General features: G+C 40.5%; 1 protein-coding gene across 1 annotated transcript; it reads right to left on the bottom strand.

Annotated features, from left to right (window-relative positions):
• Positions 1–2182: 2182 nt before the first annotated feature.
• Positions 2183–17199, bottom strand: ERH (ERH mRNA splicing and mitosis factor). The gene is made up of 4 exons (XM_080662415.1): positions 17089–17199; positions 14238–14325; positions 11467–11587; positions 2183–5398 (listed from the first exon to the last, which is right to left on the bottom strand). The coding sequence occupies exons 1-4, from the start codon at positions 17089–17091 to the stop codon at positions 5296–5298; spliced, it is 315 nt and encodes a 104-aa protein (XP_080518541.1). The 5' UTR covers positions 17092–17199; the 3' UTR covers positions 2183–5295.
• Positions 17200–17286: the final 87 nt, after the last annotated feature.

Here is a 17286-nt window from a genome sequence, read left to right as displayed (position 1 = left end):
TTGTGGTATTGCTGTGTAATCTGTGTGAACCACTTGAAGAATCTGAACCTATTTTTTCACCATTAATAGAGCAATTTTTCCTCAAAGGGTTGCTGTGATGATTAAATATGTAAAAATGTTCCCTAAATAGAATATGCCATGCCTAAGTGGTAATGCCATTATCTTTATGCTAATATATAAATTAATATTTCTTCTTCTAAAGTACCTCTACAAATATAGTAATATTTATGTTTAACACATTAAGTGCCCAGTCAATCACCAGTGACTGTCACTATACTTTCCGTCCGGAACACAAAACAGGCTGGGCACTTAACGTGTTAAACAGTTCATCTATTAATCCCGATTTTCATTCCAATCTTCAAAAATTAGCAATCTGATAAGCAGGGATGGGGAACCTTTTTTCTACCAAGGGCCATTTGGGTATTTATAACATCATTTGCGAGCTACACAAAAATACCAACTTAAAAATTAGCCTGCTACATTTAGTCAAACATTTAATTAACTCAACCCTAATGCCTTGGCAGGGCCAGACCAAATGATTTCGAGGGCCTTATACAGCCTGCAGGCGGGACATTCTCCACCTATAATATAGGATGCGCCATAGTCGTATGAAGGTGATGTCATACTAACAACTGCCCTGCTCTTTCCTCCAACCTAAAGTCTGGTCTGCTTTTAGGACAACAACAAATTGTCTGCTCATCCCTTGGTGACAGTAAAACAGTTCACCACCATTTCCACCCAAACAACAAGAGTTAAGATACGTAACTTGTCCCAACAGTGCCTAAGGCATTTAGTGAATTGCTGAAATATTTTAAGCCAGAGAACTGCAAGTGAAGTGAGATAGTTAAAATTTCCCTTTTATACTCCTGACACCTCTTAGATCAAATGCTAAAAGTATTGCCAGTAAATATTATAGAAATTTCCAGGTATATAAAATCAGGTGAAAGAGAGAACCAGGAACTTTTTAATTTGTCTGGTAGGTTTCACCTTTATGTAGCAGTATAAAATACCACTTTATAAACAGAAATCAAACCTGTTTTACTGTGGTTGGGGAAAGGCCACACAATCAATACTCTGACTAGCTGACATAGGAACAGTGATTGTCGCTTGGCCAGACCACTAAGTGTCATCAGACTTTACCTTAACAATGAAAAAACTACTTCTCCTCTTCTGTGTAATACTAGTTAAATTTGTATTTCTTGTTTTTATTCCAGCCCTATTCTACCTTAAGCCTTATAAAGTATGACTCAAAATAATGCTCCCTTCCTTTTTGCTCTCATCACCCAATATCTAGGACCCATATATTTTCCTCACATTCCACAGAAAATTTTATTTTCCACTTAAGTCCAATACCAGAAACTGTATTGTATCTAAAAATCAAAGGTTCCCATTCTTTGCAGATGTGCTCTAGAATATTTTTGGAAAAAAAACTTTAAAAATTTATATATATATGTTAGAGAAATAAAACTGTATTAATAGGATAGGCCAAGTGAGAAGTAGGACAACCTGATTTACTTTTGGATTTTTTCCCCCCTGTGAAAACATCTTAGATTTAAAATTTCGCTGGTTCAGCCCAGCTGGTATGGTTCAATGTCAACCCATGAACCAGGAGGCCATGGTTCGATTCCCAGTTAGGACACATGCCTGGGTTGTGGGCTTGATCCCCAGTGTGAGCTATGCAGGAGGCAGATGATCAATGATTCTCTCTCATCACTGATGTTCCTGTCTCTCTCCCTCTCCCTTCCTCTCTGAAATCAATAAAAAAATACATATATTAAAAAAAATTTGCTGGTTCACATGAAATAGCTACAGCAATAAATAATTTTGGTAAGGCACCCTAATTTTAATAATTCTTTGATACAGTGATGACATTGATAGAACAATTACTCTGTAGAAAAAGTGAGCACATATAAATACTTAGAATTTGGTCTTGCATAAAACAAGAAAAATAGTCATGGCCCTGAAAAGGCAGAGACTCCATTTTTTTGTGCTAGGCCCTTCATCCTGTCCCCAGAATAACCTCCCTTCCGAGAAAAACTACAAGGAAGCAGCTAGGCCCAAATTGGGCTATACCGTAGCATGCTCCTTCACCCATCAGGTGCCAGGGCCAGCCTGACAGGTTGAACCGGGCTGAGGTAGGGAGGTGGGAATTGAGAAAAGAAAGAAAGACAGGAGAGCGGGATCCGGAGGACTACAGATCATCGAAAAGACTGCAGCAAGTTTATTAACTGCATAATGCCTTTTGTGCACAAAACACTGAATAGGAGGTCTATCAAGAGAAATGTATTCTTTGTTCCTCTTAATCTCTAAGGGAGAGACAGAGCAGAAGGACAAATTCTCGGTACAGCAAATCTCAGTAAATAGTTACAGACTTCTTGGTAAGCTATGAAAGGTTGCTCTCATTCTACTGATAATCGCCATCCAAACAAGCCTGGGAAAACTGTGTGGGTAGGGGAAAACTGTGTGGGTAGGGGACAGCCTTGCTAGTCCCTTCAGGTGACCTGGAACTGACCAATCGGGGTCAGCCAACTCAGGGGACCCTCCCCCTGGCCCAGACCCCTATAAAACCTTTGTCCTGTTGAAGCTCTCTCTCTCCACCTCGCCGGGGGTGGGGGGGTGGGGTGGTGGTGGTGGTGGTGGTGGGTGGGTGGGTGGGTGTGTGTGTGTGTGTGTGTGTGTGTGTGTGTGTGTGTGACTGAGCTCGAGCTAGCTCGAATAAAGGCTCTTTGCTTTTGCATCGGACTCGGCTCCCTGGTGGTCTTTGGGGATCACGAAATCTGGGCATAACAGCCCTAATGTAGAAATGGGTTCAGGGACAAGGAGAATATAGGGGCACTCATGAAGCCCCCAAAAACCCTGATAAACTCATAGTGCATAAAGATATTATTGGCTAGGAATATATGGCGTCACACGCGGAATTGGTACCTAGTGGGCTTATCACTGTCCACCTGCCACCAAGGTCAAAGGTAGTGGCAGCAGCAGCATCAAGTTTAATCGACTTGACGTATATGCGAAATGCTACCTGTGGGGGGACACATTCTATCAATGTTGCATGCTTGCTGGCAACCTTCCCTCTACTGTACAATGCGCCAAGCAAACCATGGAACAAATACATCGAACCTGATCGAGGAGTTCCTGGTAAAGATGGTTCTGCAATTGAGTGGGATGCTATTGTTGAGGTTGATGCGGAGCAACACCTTCTGATTGTGAAAGTCGCTCTCGGGTTGATGTACCATGTTATTTGTCGACCTCAGCAAAACCCCAAGAATCAAATAAACAAGAGATTTAGTGCTTTGTATGCTACAGTCTTTCCAGCTAAACAAGCCCCATCAGTGGAATTGGATCCTGCACTTGACATTAAGGCTACTGCTGATTGGCTCAACTATGAAGGACTTGACCTGCCTATTTTGAATACGCTGCTATTTGTTAAAGATGATGACTTACACGGAAAAACATCTAGGGCTTTTATTACACAACTTAAACTGTTTGCCTCATTTGCGGAAATGACACCATTTGTGGTTATGAAGTCTCTCATAAATGAGGGAGTAAATCACATTATTGCCATGAGACCTGTATCTGAAGATGCAGCTAAACTCTTAGCAACAGAGAAGGAACTGATCAGTCAACATTCAAGAGAGAAGTTTCCTTTTCTGAAGGTACTACGCCTTGAAGGGCATGAGAGACTAACTCCCCAGGCGTTCCCAAACTTGTTCAGAGCTGCTTCGATGTGGAAGAGGAAACGCGAAGGTACTTTCAGAGATTATAGAATGACAAAAGAACTTCAGGCAGACACCTCTGAGCAAGATGTTGAAGAAGTCATGATGCTACCTCCTGTTAAGAAGAGAAATCTTTTGAATACTAACTATGATAGCCTTAAAGCTGTGTATGGGCTCGGATCTGACGAAATCAACCAAATTCTTGGCATCAAACCCAAAGAAAATGAATCTGATAAGGAACGTGAAAGAGATAAAGATCGGAGCTCATCTTCAATGATCTACAATTGGTTGTTAGGGCCATTGAAAGACTAGCAGAGAGGCAAGACGAGATGATCTCAATACTTAAGTCAAAATAGAGCTATTCACATGAAGCCATTATCTACCTCAGCAATTAAAGAAAAAGAAAAGATATTATTGGCTATCCGTCATAATAGCAGAATCAGGAAATGTCCACATGCCTGATGATTGGAGGTACAATATAGTGTATGTTCAAGTCAAATATCACCACACTCTACATTAAAAGCAAGGTTATCCTGTATTTTTCTGTGGTCTTTCCCTCACCCTTACACTGCCATACAAGAGTGACATTCAGCCGAAACCGGTTTGGCTCAGTGGATGGAGCGTCAGCCTGCAGACTGAAGGGTCCCGGGTTCGATTCTGGTCAAGGGCATGTACCGTGGTTGCGGGCACATTCCCAGTGGGAGGTGTGCAGGAGGCGGCTGATCGATGTTTCTCTCTCATCGATGTTTCTAACTGTCTATCCCTCTCCCTTCGTCTCTGTAAAAAATCAATAAAATATATTTTTTTTTTTAAAAAAAAGAGTGCCATTCAACTGCTGAAGGCTATGAGAAGGACACAAGGACTTCCCACTGAGAGTACATAACCAAAGCTAAGGAACTAACTGGCCTGCTGCTACAGGTAAGCCATGTCACCAGAAAGTCTTTCATAATGTTTGCATCCACAGTAAACCTTGGATCTACAAATGAGACTCATTTATAAGGCTAGAAAAATACTAAGGTAAAAGCTTGTTAGCATCAACAAAAATCACATCGAAGTTCAAATTCAAATTCTGTAGCAGTCTATTGGTTTTGACACTAATGCTTTGCAAGAAAATTCAATGTTCATGTTTAGAGACCAAAAAACTGTAAAATAAATAAATAAATAAATAAAATAAAAATCAACCATGGGAAAAATATAACTAAAGAACATTTATTTGTTTTTCACTAAGACTTTATCTTAGCACATAATTAAACTGTGTCACTACCCCCCACCCCAACTTGAAGAAGGGTTAGTACAGTGAATGTTATAAAGCAGATATGAAGGATTGGAACCAACCTTAACTGACAAAGAAAAACTTCCTTCTAAGTCATCATAACAATGTTTAAGTAAAAAAAGAGAAAAAGAGGGGGTGATGTGAGTTCAGATTGAACAAGATTCTCACTATCATCTAACACATTCAATCCTGGCTAGAATGTACCAAAATGGAAACAGGATTACTATAATACAAAACTTCACTACAGATAGCTGTACACACCTGTGTTCCAAGCCCACCCCCAACCCCCAAATGCTTCCAACACAACTATTTCCCGGCCTGTTGGGCCTGTCGACGAAGGAGCACGTAGATCTTCTCTTTAATCCAATCTTTGTTATAAGGCTGGTATGTCTGGGTATCAGCTCGGTAACTGAGGAACAGAAAAGTAATTAACAATTATTGTCATGCTTTTTTTTTTAAAACTCCAAATTATAACTACCCAATTCTAGCACAGATACACAAATGGTCATACATGAACTTAATGAAAATGTGAAAGAGCGCTGGTGTGGCTCAGTGGATAGAGCGTCAGCCTGTGGACTGAAGGGTCCCAGGTTCAATTCCAGTCAAGGGCACATGCCCGGGTTATAGGCTCGATTCCCAGTAGGGGGCGTGAGGGAGGCAGCCAATCAATGATTACCTCTCATTGATGTTTCTCTCTTTTCCTCTCCCTTCTTCTCTGAAATCAATAAAAAAAATATTTTTAAAAAATGTAGAAGAGCTGATTACATGTTGAATTTTTAAGTCATGTGTACCATCTGGTAGAAACACTGCATGGCATCTAAAAGATGTGAAGGTTCAGTTTGCCTAAAAACAACAACAAAAACACCTCAGGGATACCCTAGTACTGTGGTGGGCAAACTGCGGCTCGTGAGCCACATGCAGCTCTTTGGCCCCTTGAGTGTGGCTCTTCCACAAAATACCACGGCCTGGGCGAGTCTATTTTGAAGAAGTGGCATTAGTAGTAGTTTAAGTTTAAAAAATTTGGCTCTCAAAAGAAATTTCAATTGTTGTACTGTTGATATTTGGCTCTGTTGACTAATGAGTTGCTGACCACTGTCCTAGGACAGCAGCGATTTTCAATTGGTATGCCCCAAATAAAAACATGACAACAGCCAACACACTAATAGCCGTCCTGTGTGAATGAATCAAAATTATACCTTTTTTGGTCAGGTTGGCAAAAAATTAAATTCAATCCTTTTTACAACCCTGTGAGAGCAGAGTCCTCACTGGTACCACTGCACTCCAATTTTTGGCAAGAGAAACTGTTTCCAAAGGCATTGTCATAGTCCTTCCCTGAGTGGTTTATTAAAAATGAACAAGCTTTCTTTTATAAAATGCTTAACCAAATAAAAATAAACACTTGGCTTTTTATTAATGTCCGTTTGTTACAATGAGAGAATTCTAAAAAGTAAAACAATTTTATTTGAATATCCTTTTTAAAATATATTTTTATTGATTTTAGAGAGGAAGGGAAGAGAGAGCATCAATGATAAGATCATTGATCAGCTGCCTCCTGTATGCCCCACACTGGAAATAGAGCCGCAATCTGGGCATGTGCCCTGACCCTTCCTTTTCCCCTCCCTTCCTCTCTCTCCTGATTCATAGGTTGATGCTCAACCACTGAGCCCCGTCAGGTGGGCTGAATATCCTCTCCCCCCCACACTTCCTAATTAAGTACTAAACTAGTCTACTTCAAGGTATGGCAGAATAGACTAAAATACATTAACATCGGAAAAGAACTAAAAAAGGAATAGAAATTTTCAGAACTATAATATCTGGGTGGAACAGCCTTATTTATTTAGACTACACCCTCACCCCAACAAGATCACTTTGGCAGTGAACATTTAGGAATCCATCAACTTACAGGCTATTTTCCAACTCAAGAAAAAGTAATAATGCTTTCTTTATGGAAAGCTGTGTGTTGATAGCTGCTAACTGGTGCTTGAAAATGAGACAATTAAATGTTAAGTACATTTATAAAATCCCAAGTTGTTGGCAAAGATCAATCATTTAGCCTCGTGTTATGCTCAGACTGCAGGTTTATAGAATAGAAGCTATCGGGCTGAGAGGTGAAATCAGCCAGTGTCTTCATCACTGCTATCAGGTTGTCTTTCTGATGAGTACCTCCTCATTACAATAACTAAGAATAAAACAACCCTTTTGTCTTTAAACAAAAACAGCCTACATATTTTAAAAGCCGTTACTTTCATCTTATAAAAAGCCCTGTCACTGCCAAGTAAACTTAATGAGTACACAGTAATTTACAAATCAAAACTGGGCTTGCCCTGGCTGTTGTGGCTCAGTTGGTTGGGTGTCCTCTTGTGCACTGCAAGGTTGAAGGTACAATTCCCTGTCAGGGTACATGCTGGTTCAGACTCTATCCCCAGTAGGGGGCGGGCAGGAGGCAGCCAACCCATGTTTTTCACGATGTTTCTCTCTCTAAAAATCAAAAAATATTAAAAAAAAACAACAAACCAAAACTGGACTCAATTCCTGGCCTAAGGAGTAAACAACAGCCCAAGTCAGAATCCCAGAAAAAGGGGAGGGGCAGGTGTACTAACTGTCATAATGACATACTGACAGTGTGTCTCTTTTATGTTATCCTCATCCGAGGATTTCTCCCCACTGAGTTTTAGAGAAAGTGGAAGGGAGGGAGGGGGAAGTGGTAAAGAGAAACAGTGATGTGAGTGAGACACATCAATTGGCTGCCTCTTGCATGCACCCCAACCAAGGGGATCAAACCAGCACTACCCAGGTACATGCCCTTGACCAGGAATCGAACCCAAGACCCTTCCGTCTGTGGGCCGATGCTCCGACCACTGAGCACACCTTCTAGGGCTGTAGTGTATCTCTTTTTTTTTTTAAAATATATTTTATTGATATTTCACAGAAAGGAAGGGAGAGGGATAGAGAGCTAGGAACATCGATGAGAGAGAAACACCAAGGTACATGCCCTTGACCGGAATCGAACCCGGGACCCTTCAGTCCGCAGGCCGACGCTCTATCCACTGAGCCAAACCGGTTTCGGCTGCAGTGTATCTCTTAAAACCATTTTTACTTTGTGTAATTTTCACTGTCAAAAACCCCAACACCTTTTTATTAATTAACAGTACAATTTAACTTGCTTGTGGCATTTCAAAATTATCATCCTATTTGCGGCAAATTTTAAATAATAAATTGATTTGTAATTAAAAACCCTGCCCTAGCCCTAGCTGGTTGAGCGTTGGCCTGCAACTGAAGGGTCCTGGGTTCGATTTTGGTGAAGGGCACATGCCCGAGTAGCGGGCTCAATCCCCAGTAGGGGGCATGTAGGAGGCAGCCAATCCATGATGCTCTCTCATCATTGATGTTTCTCTCTCCCTCTCCCTTCCTCTCTGAAATGAATAAAAATATATGAAAAATTAAAAATAAAATAAAAATCCTGCCCTAATTTTGTCACTCTATTTAAAAATGGAGTTCCTGCCCTAGCCAGTTTGGCTCAGTGGATAGAGCGTCAGCCTGCAGACCGAAGGGTCCATGGTTTGATTCCAGCCAAGGGCATGTACCTCAGTTGCAGGTTCCGTCCTGGCCTGGGCCCTGGTTAGGGTGCGTGCAGGAGGCAACCAATCGATGCGTTTCTCTCACATCGATTATTTCTTGTCTTTTCCTCTCTTTAAAAGTCAATAGAAAAATATCTTCTGGTGAGGATTAAAAATGGAGTTCCTGCTATATAGCCAATACTGTTGTGCTAAGCAAGCACTGGATCCTCACAGGTAGTCCTGTGAGGTAAATTTATCTAAATTTTCCAAATTAGCAAATTGAGGATTAGCAATAACTAACTTGCCTCAGCCCTAACCAGTTTGGCTCAGTGGATAGAGCGTCAGCCTGCGGACTGAAGGGTCCCAGGTTCGATTCCGGTCAAGGGCATGTACCTGGGTTGCGGGCACATCCCCAGTAGGGGGCGTGCAGGAGGCAGCTGATCGATGTCTCTCTCTTATCGATATTTCTAACTCTCTATCCCTCTGTAAAAAATCAATAAAATATATTTTAAAAAATAAATAAACTAACTTGCCTCAGGTAACCAGCCAAAGACAGAGCCAGCATTCAAGTAGAGCTATGGCTAATTCTGAAACTCCAGCTAGCTCTTAACCAAAACCTCTCATGGTGACTAAAGCATGATCCTTTAAGTAACTCAGCATCCCACTCCCTGTTCTCACATTAAATTCTAGAAAGTAAATATATGCTATCAGTGATTTCATATTCAGTAGATGAAATTTCAACATCTGGGCCTTTCAGTTCCTTGAATTTTTCTCCTCCAATGATCTTGTCCCTTTCCTTTCCTTGGCCAGATCCCTATACAGCTGAACCTTGGTTCTTGAACTTAATTCATTCTGGAAGGCTGTTCAAAAAAGGATTTGTTTGCAAAGAGAATCATTTTCCCTCATTAGAAATAATGTAAGTTAGAATTAATCTGTTCCAGACCCCCAAATGATTCCGTTTTAACCTTTCTTATATATAGTACATGTCTAATGTACCGCTTGTAATCTCTAAACAAACACTTTCCTTAAATTTATTGAACCCAGCCCCTACTAGCCTTAAATGAATCACTTTCAGCACTCAATGTAGGGTTGTCATACAGCATCTTCGATTTTTCCTTCTAAATGCTATCACTGGTTGATTTATCCAAATTAACAATTTTTCTACTTATTCAATTGCTTGTGATAGTTGTTTCAGAGCACTTTCACACCCTTAGTGACATCAGCACTCTTGATGGCCTCTTGATGTTTTAAAATTGTGCTAATTGTACATTTTGCCAGCAACAAAAGCAAAAAATAAAATAAAATAAAATAATGAAAATATTCACAGCACAATTTCCTGTTATTTTAGTTAGGTGCCTAAGAGATGCTTTTTGTCATGCTTTTGTATCAGCTTGAAAGGGTTGACAACCCCAAAGGAGACATTTTTTGTCTTGTGAAGAACTTGGTTGAGAACCAAATTGTTCCAGATGGTAGATGTTGGAGAAAGAGGTTTGACTTTACCTTATTACTATCAACATCAACATCCCAATTTCAAGCATCTCATTCAACAACCCTTTGACCCCACTCTGACCTACAATTAATTGATCCTATTTCTGTCTCCACACCACCCCAAACCGCACTTACATTTATTTCATGGTCATTCAGTCCCTTGCACAATACTCACTTACATATACCCTCAACTTTTAACAACATATTTACTAATTATCTACCTTTAACTATCAGGTTAAAAATGACTAGGCCCTAGCCAGATAGCTCAGTTGGTTAGAGTGTCATCCCGATATGCCAAGGTTTTGGGTTTGATCCCCTGTCAAGGCACATACACATACAAGAAGCAGTGAATGAATGAATAAATAAATAAGTGGAACAACATATTGATGTTTCCCTCCACCTAAAGTCAGTAAAAAAATTTAAAAAAAGACTAGGAAAAGACCCATTATCACAATGATCTATTTCATTTTAAATTTATTATCAGATACCTCATAAGTCACACATTTCCCTAACCCCTTCACCCTCTTGGATTATTTCCTACCTTTCATAAACCTTCAATACCTTCTCCCTCACCCTCAACTCCAAATGGTGTCCCTGCTTCCTATTTTTCTGAGAAAATGAAAACCATTTCCCCAAACTTCTACATCTGCATGCACTCCCTACTTTACTGTTACTGAACTGTCCATGATCCTAACTAAAGCCATCAATTTCTCACTCTCTACTAGATCATGTCATCAGTTCTCGGCTCTCCTTGTTGGCTGCCTACAATTCCTCTTTTCTTGTTAGCATACCTGCAGCTCTGTTGGCCTCTTATAGCTTTCCGAGCTTTTTATTTTAGAATTAGGGCCTACATATTTTTCACCACTGAAAAAGTTACTTCTAGTATACTGTCTGGCATGAAAAAAATTTAATTTGACAAATCTGAGAATAGAAAATGTGGTTCTAAAAAAATCTTATTCTAACATACCAAAATATCCATGGTTAACGTTGGGTAGAATTAAAATTAAATTCCATTTCAGTCCTGCATATATTTACATTTTAAAAACAGTGCTATGAAGACAAAATAACCTTAGTTTTAATCCAAAGCCTTTAAGGACAAAGACCACAAGGGGAAAAAAAATTTGTTTGGTTTAAGGAACAAAAGAATCACAACTTTGAACTTCTTAGTTAGCATCCTCTCTGCATACTAAACTGTATTAATTTAGCAAAGTTCTTACATTTTCCTGTCTTTATGTTGCCAACATAACTTATGAGCCATATGTAGAGGAAATATTAGTTACTACCTAGCAGTCAAAATGCAAAGATCAGTGTCAGGCACAGAGTGAGCTCCCAACACCATAAACCACCTCAAACAGATGAATAAACAATAGAAAAATCAGATGAATAAACAACAGAAAAACACAACTTAAGATACATGGTGGTAAATACTTACACAAGACAGCTGAGGTCCGCCAGATCATCAATAAAATCAAACAACTGGCTGATATCATATGTGATAGAGGGGCTGTTGGGATTCATTCTCTTCAGATGTTCTTCATACATTTTACAAACGCCTAAGAGAATGGGGGAGGAAGGAAACCAAGATCTTACAATTGCTTAAACTTTGGATACAAACAGTGTTATATGATATTACAATACTTATTTTCATAAACTTGGGCTGGGAAAATAAGTTGGCCACATTTGTTTTAACTGTTACCACTAGCTATTTCATAAAAAAAAATGTATAGTGCTCGCTTTGGCAGCACTTATACTAAAATTGGAACAATACAGAGAAGATTAACATGGCCCCTGCACAAGGATGACACACAAATTTGTGAAATGGTCCATATTAAAAAAATTTATAAATTCATCAAAATGTTGGTGCTTTGTGCCTTAATAAAATGGTAACTACAATTGGTACCTGGTGAAAGGCACGGTACCAACTGGATCTAAAAGGACTTTAAAGACTTGTCATATGATGGTTCCAACAAGTGAGGACTAAATAAAGGGTCTTATCAGGCTTTTCAATAAATAAACATTCCTAAAGCCTCAGAGTAAAGAAAATCACCACTTAGGAATGATAGATGACAAACAGATGCTTTTCTATTTTGCTTTCAAAATTTGATACAATGCAAAAAAAACACCGCAGATAATAAAAAACAATCCCCATCCTTCAACAAAACAAAATTAGCAACGAGGAAGAGATTATCATAACAGAGTATTTAACATCCTTGACTCTGGATTCAGACTTGACTCAATCTCCTGAACTCTGTTAAATGGAGATAACAGTATCTTCATAGAGCTCTTGAGAAGAGTATATGAAGTAATGCATAAAAAGCACTAGCACATAGAATAAGCACGTAAGTACTCAAATATAATAAAAAGACAATAAAACAAGCAAAATCACTGATAGCAAGCCCACATTAACAGAATTATCTAAAAGGCACATTATTAATTTTTTATTCAGTGACATACTCCACTCTTGTTCCTACAAAATGCAACATAACCTTTTCAGTCCATTTCCACTTCAAATACTTGCACTGACCCACAGCTACCATCATAATTAACAGTGAAAGACTAGATGCTTTCCCACTCAGATTAGGAAGAACATTACAATATCTGTTCTTGCTACTTGTATTCAACATTGTACTGAAGTTGCTAGGCAGAGTTCATAAAAATTTAAACATTTTGTGCTTCAAAGACACTATCAAGAAAGTGAAAAGGCTCAGGCAGCATGGCTCAGTGGTTGAACGTTGACCTATGAATCAGGAGGTCATGGTTCGATTCCGGGTCAGGGCACATGGCCCGAGCTATGGGCTCGATCCCCAGTGTGGGGCATGCATGACGAAGCTGATTAATGATTCTCTCATCACTGATGTTTCTATCTCTCTCTCCCTTCCTCTCTAAAACCAATAAAAATTTAAAAAGTGAAAAGACAAGTCACAAACTGAAAAAGAAAATCTTATCTATATTAATAATCATACTACTAAAAAGGTAATATGCATAAATGGTCGGGATGCCCTCATGTGTAACGACCAATCAGCAGGCTTCGTGCACAGCTGGTGCAGGTGGGCAGGGACTTGCAGTGTTAGGGACTTGCGTCATGCCTTCACAATCCATCACCAGGAGGCCTGGTGGAGGCCTCCACACAGTGAGGCCTGGGGGGTCCCTTGGCTCCATGCGGTGCGGAGGCAGGACCCTTCCTCACCTCTGGCTCCGGCCTACCTCTTTGGGGCAATCCATCAAAGAGCCCTGGATGGGTGGGTGGGGCCTACCTCTTTGGGGCGATGGATTGCGGGGCTCCTGCACTGTGACAGGGCACAGGCAAGGCTGGGGTACCCCCTGCCCCGAGTGTATGAATTTCGTGCACCGGGCCACTAGCATCTGATAAAGAACCTGTTATCCAAAATATGCAAAGAACTCCTAAGACTCAATAAGAAAACTCAATTAAAAAATTGGCGAATGGCAAGGTACCAGCTACCTAGAAGCTGTCTCTAATTATTATAAGTAGCTTTTTTTTATAGGTCTACCCATTGTTGACCCCCAAGGAACAGATTTTAATTAGAATCCAGTTAGCATTAGATAGCAACAAATCCAGGGGCATGCCTAGCAGCAGCTACAATAGTGACTATAAACTCTATATAGAAAAACAATGGACTACTTACTAGAAAGGGTACAGGGCATGTACAACTGGTTTCTATGATGTAACTAGAGGCCCAGTGCATGAAATTCGTGCATGCGTAGGGTCCCTAGCGGCTGCTGGCCGGGGCCCTTCCTTCATTCTGCACTGCCCCCTGGTGGTCAGCCCACGTCATAGCGAGTGATCAAACTCCCTGTCAGTCAAACTCCCGAGGGGACAATTTGCATATAAGGCTTTTATATATATAGATGATTAAATATAATAAAAATTAGTTATGATGTAATCTGCATGCTCTCATCTAATGGTTTACCAAGTAAATAAACACTAAGGGCTAACAGTTCTCTTCACAGTAGTATAAGCTTATCAAATACACAACAAATTACACTGATTTGGTTCCATTTGCCTTTATTCTCTGAGGTAATTTTTATTTCTAACAACGTCCCTAAGCATCTATTTCCACTGCTCAAAGGAAGAATCCAAGAAATTTGGAGGACAAAACAAACCCAATTCCTAAATGAGACATATTTTAGTAGTGAATGTCAGGGGAAAATAATTTCTACCCCTTGATTAGTGTTTAAACTCACCTTCCATGCACTCATTCACTGATTCATAATCAGCATAAGTTCTGCCTTCTGGTCTCTTGGTAGGCTGTACCAGCAAAATGGTGTGAGACTACAAGGGAAAAATGTGATTTCAATATAAGGTTCTAATTCATATTTGAGAAATTCAGAGTATGATATAAAGTCCTTCATGGCAAATCTCACTATTTTCAATACTTACTGCTCAAAAGCAAGGGTTAAAAATTACTAAGAAACGACCAAATTTACAACTGTAGTCAAAATGATTATTTTTTAACATAACTGATTTCAGAGAGGAAGAGGGAAACAGAGATAGAAACATCAATGATGAGAGAGAATCATTGACTGGCTGCCTCTTGCACGGGCCCCACTGGGGATCAAGCCCCCAACCCAGGCATGTGCCTTTAACTGGAATCAAACCTGGAACCCTTCAGCACTCAGGCTGACGCTCTATCCACTGAGCAAACCAGCCAGGGCCAAAATGATTATTTTTTAAGGGGTAGTGCTTTCCTGTTCCCAGTTTAAGATCATAATACTTTCCAAATCAGTTCTGGTCACTTTCTTATTGGAGCTATTTTCAGAACCTTTTGGTTTTATTAAAAATCCCAATAATTTAACTTACAGTTTTTTTCCTTCTTCTGGATAGAGTTAGTCCCTGGCTTCTCTCTCAGGAGAACCAACACTACTAAATATATATTTTAATATATATATATATATATATATATATATATATATATACACACACACATACACACACACACACACACACACACACACACACACACACAAACTATGAATACTGTGGACAAAAAAGGGGCCACATGCTAACCTAACAAGCTCATGGAAGGCCTGCATGGCGGTCTCCCAAACTCAAAGACCTGAAGTAACCATAAAGACGGCCTGAAATTAAAACTTGGACTAAAAGCAGTCACAGTGGGTAGTCACGTCCTGGGCTGGCCTAACAAAGGTCAATGTTTACCTTAATTGAGCCTACTGCCCTTTTGCATCTACAATAACATATCGATGGAGTGTCAAAGTAATTTCCCTTTTTCGGACCCCTCAAAGCACAGGCACCACTCTGCAGAGACCACAAATCCCCTCATTGTATTAACTGTTGACTGTTAACTATCCACCTAAGTAAAAGAAGCATGATTCTATCATTTTACTTTTTATCCATTCCCAGAGGTCTCCCCGCTTTGCTTTCTGCCGCCTCCCTAATCTATCACCAATGGAGTTCATGTCACCCACTTACATCTTAAAACAAGGTGAAAAACTGCCCTGCTCCAGAGCATTATCCCATTTCGTTGAGATTCTGCTTCCCGGCAATTGTCAACAGTTTTGCTTAAGTAAACTCACAAAAATTCTTTAAAGGTTTGAATGATTTTTTTACGTTAACATTACATTTAGGCAAACAGAAATACATATTTATATAAATATATCTGCCACAACAGAAAAATAAGAGTGTGAAACATAATCAGAAAGAAAAAGTTATGCAGAATTACCTTTAATAAAATCCCTTTTCTCTGATTACCAAGCAGCTGTGATTCACTCTAATGAATGTTAATCTGGCTGTGTTAATTTTTTTCAACTCTAACAGACATGAACCCTAAATTATCAGTAATTCTACGGAGGAAGAAATACTACAATACATACAATTTGCTCATTAGCTTTGAAAGAAACTAAAAAGCAAAAGTATTTAAGGCTTTTGAAGCAGTAATCATTCATTTTAAATATGAATTCTGATTTTTAATTTTATAAGGAATTATCACTGATATTTATCCAACAAGAACGGGCTAATATTAACTGCTGCCACTTTTCCAGATTTTAAGCTAAGCATTGTAACACAATACCAAACAGTGACATAAAAGGCAGAGAAAGAAGGGAACTCAGAGATAAAACGACTTGCCCAAGGTCACATAGCTAGCCATGACAAAATAGGAACCGGAAACCCAATTTTCTAATTAGGAGTCCTCCTTGGGAGACTATGTTGGGCCAAATATAGAAATATCTTAATTCATAAAAGTACAACCTGAAAAGGTGCCTTCTTAATAGTAGGTGCATAACCTGTTAACAATAACTGTAGCAACCATAAAAGGATAGTCGAAGTAGCCTCTTTTTCTTTTCTTTTCTTTTTTTTTTTTTAAGTAGCCTCTTAATCCCTGTGAGCATTTCTTTAGTGGATTAAAAAAAAAAAAAAAGCCCGACCACCCACCCACTCCTCTACTACCCGGGCCAGATTCTAAGGAACCTGGGCCCTCAGGCTGAGCCTATCTTTTCAGCCTCCATTTCCAACAGAATGTAAATGCGGATAAGAACAGGCTTGAGGGCTGAGAGTAAGGCCAAACCAGGCGGAAAAGAGAAAGTGTTACATATATTTTTTAAAAGGCAAAGCACAGGATAAAAAAGGGGATGGGGGAAATAGTTGCGAAAGCACACTACAAAGCAAAGACGACCCTTCCTGGCCCAAACCCTGGGTGCAATCAATTCAAACTGTTAGCTCTGGGAACAGGTTTTCAGACATTCCTTCGGCCATTGTTCCTACAGAAGGCTGAGGCGTTAGAAGGGAAAGAGCGGGATCCCTACGTGTGACTCTACCAAGCAGCCACCCGCAGAAAGCGCATCCCTGGCCCCGCACGCCCCGCCGGAGCCAGCAGGAGGGCGCGCAACCATAGGGCGGACTCGGGCTCGGGGCCTAAGGCCAGGCCCAGCGTTTCCGCGGCGGGAAGGGAAAGGGTCGACCCACAAGCCGGGGGGCCGGGGAGCAGCACGCTCGCGCTAGATGGGTTGGGTAAAAGATGTACGGGGCTGGAGTCACCCGGAGGCTGGGGGTTCGGGGAGCCGCGAAGACTTTTCTCACCATCGCGCCAAACTCTTTCGCTGCAGCCGCCGCCGCCGCCGCCGACACACCGCCACACACGAGCTTAACCACAACGCCGCCAACAGCCAACCCCCGCGAGAGGAGCTGCCGGAAGTCGTCAGAAGCGCAGCGCGAAAGAGCCAATTGGGCCATAGAGTCTCACTTATTTCCGGCAACTAGAGCGAATTCCGGCTCTGT

Source organism: Plecotus auritus (genome assembly GCF_963455305.1).
Source record: "Plecotus auritus genome assembly, chromosome: 1".
Classification (NCBI taxonomy): Eukaryota; Metazoa; Chordata; class Mammalia; order Chiroptera; family Vespertilionidae; genus Plecotus; species Plecotus auritus.
Note: the sequence above shows the minus strand (reverse complement) of the source record. Positions and strands in the feature narration are given on the sequence as shown.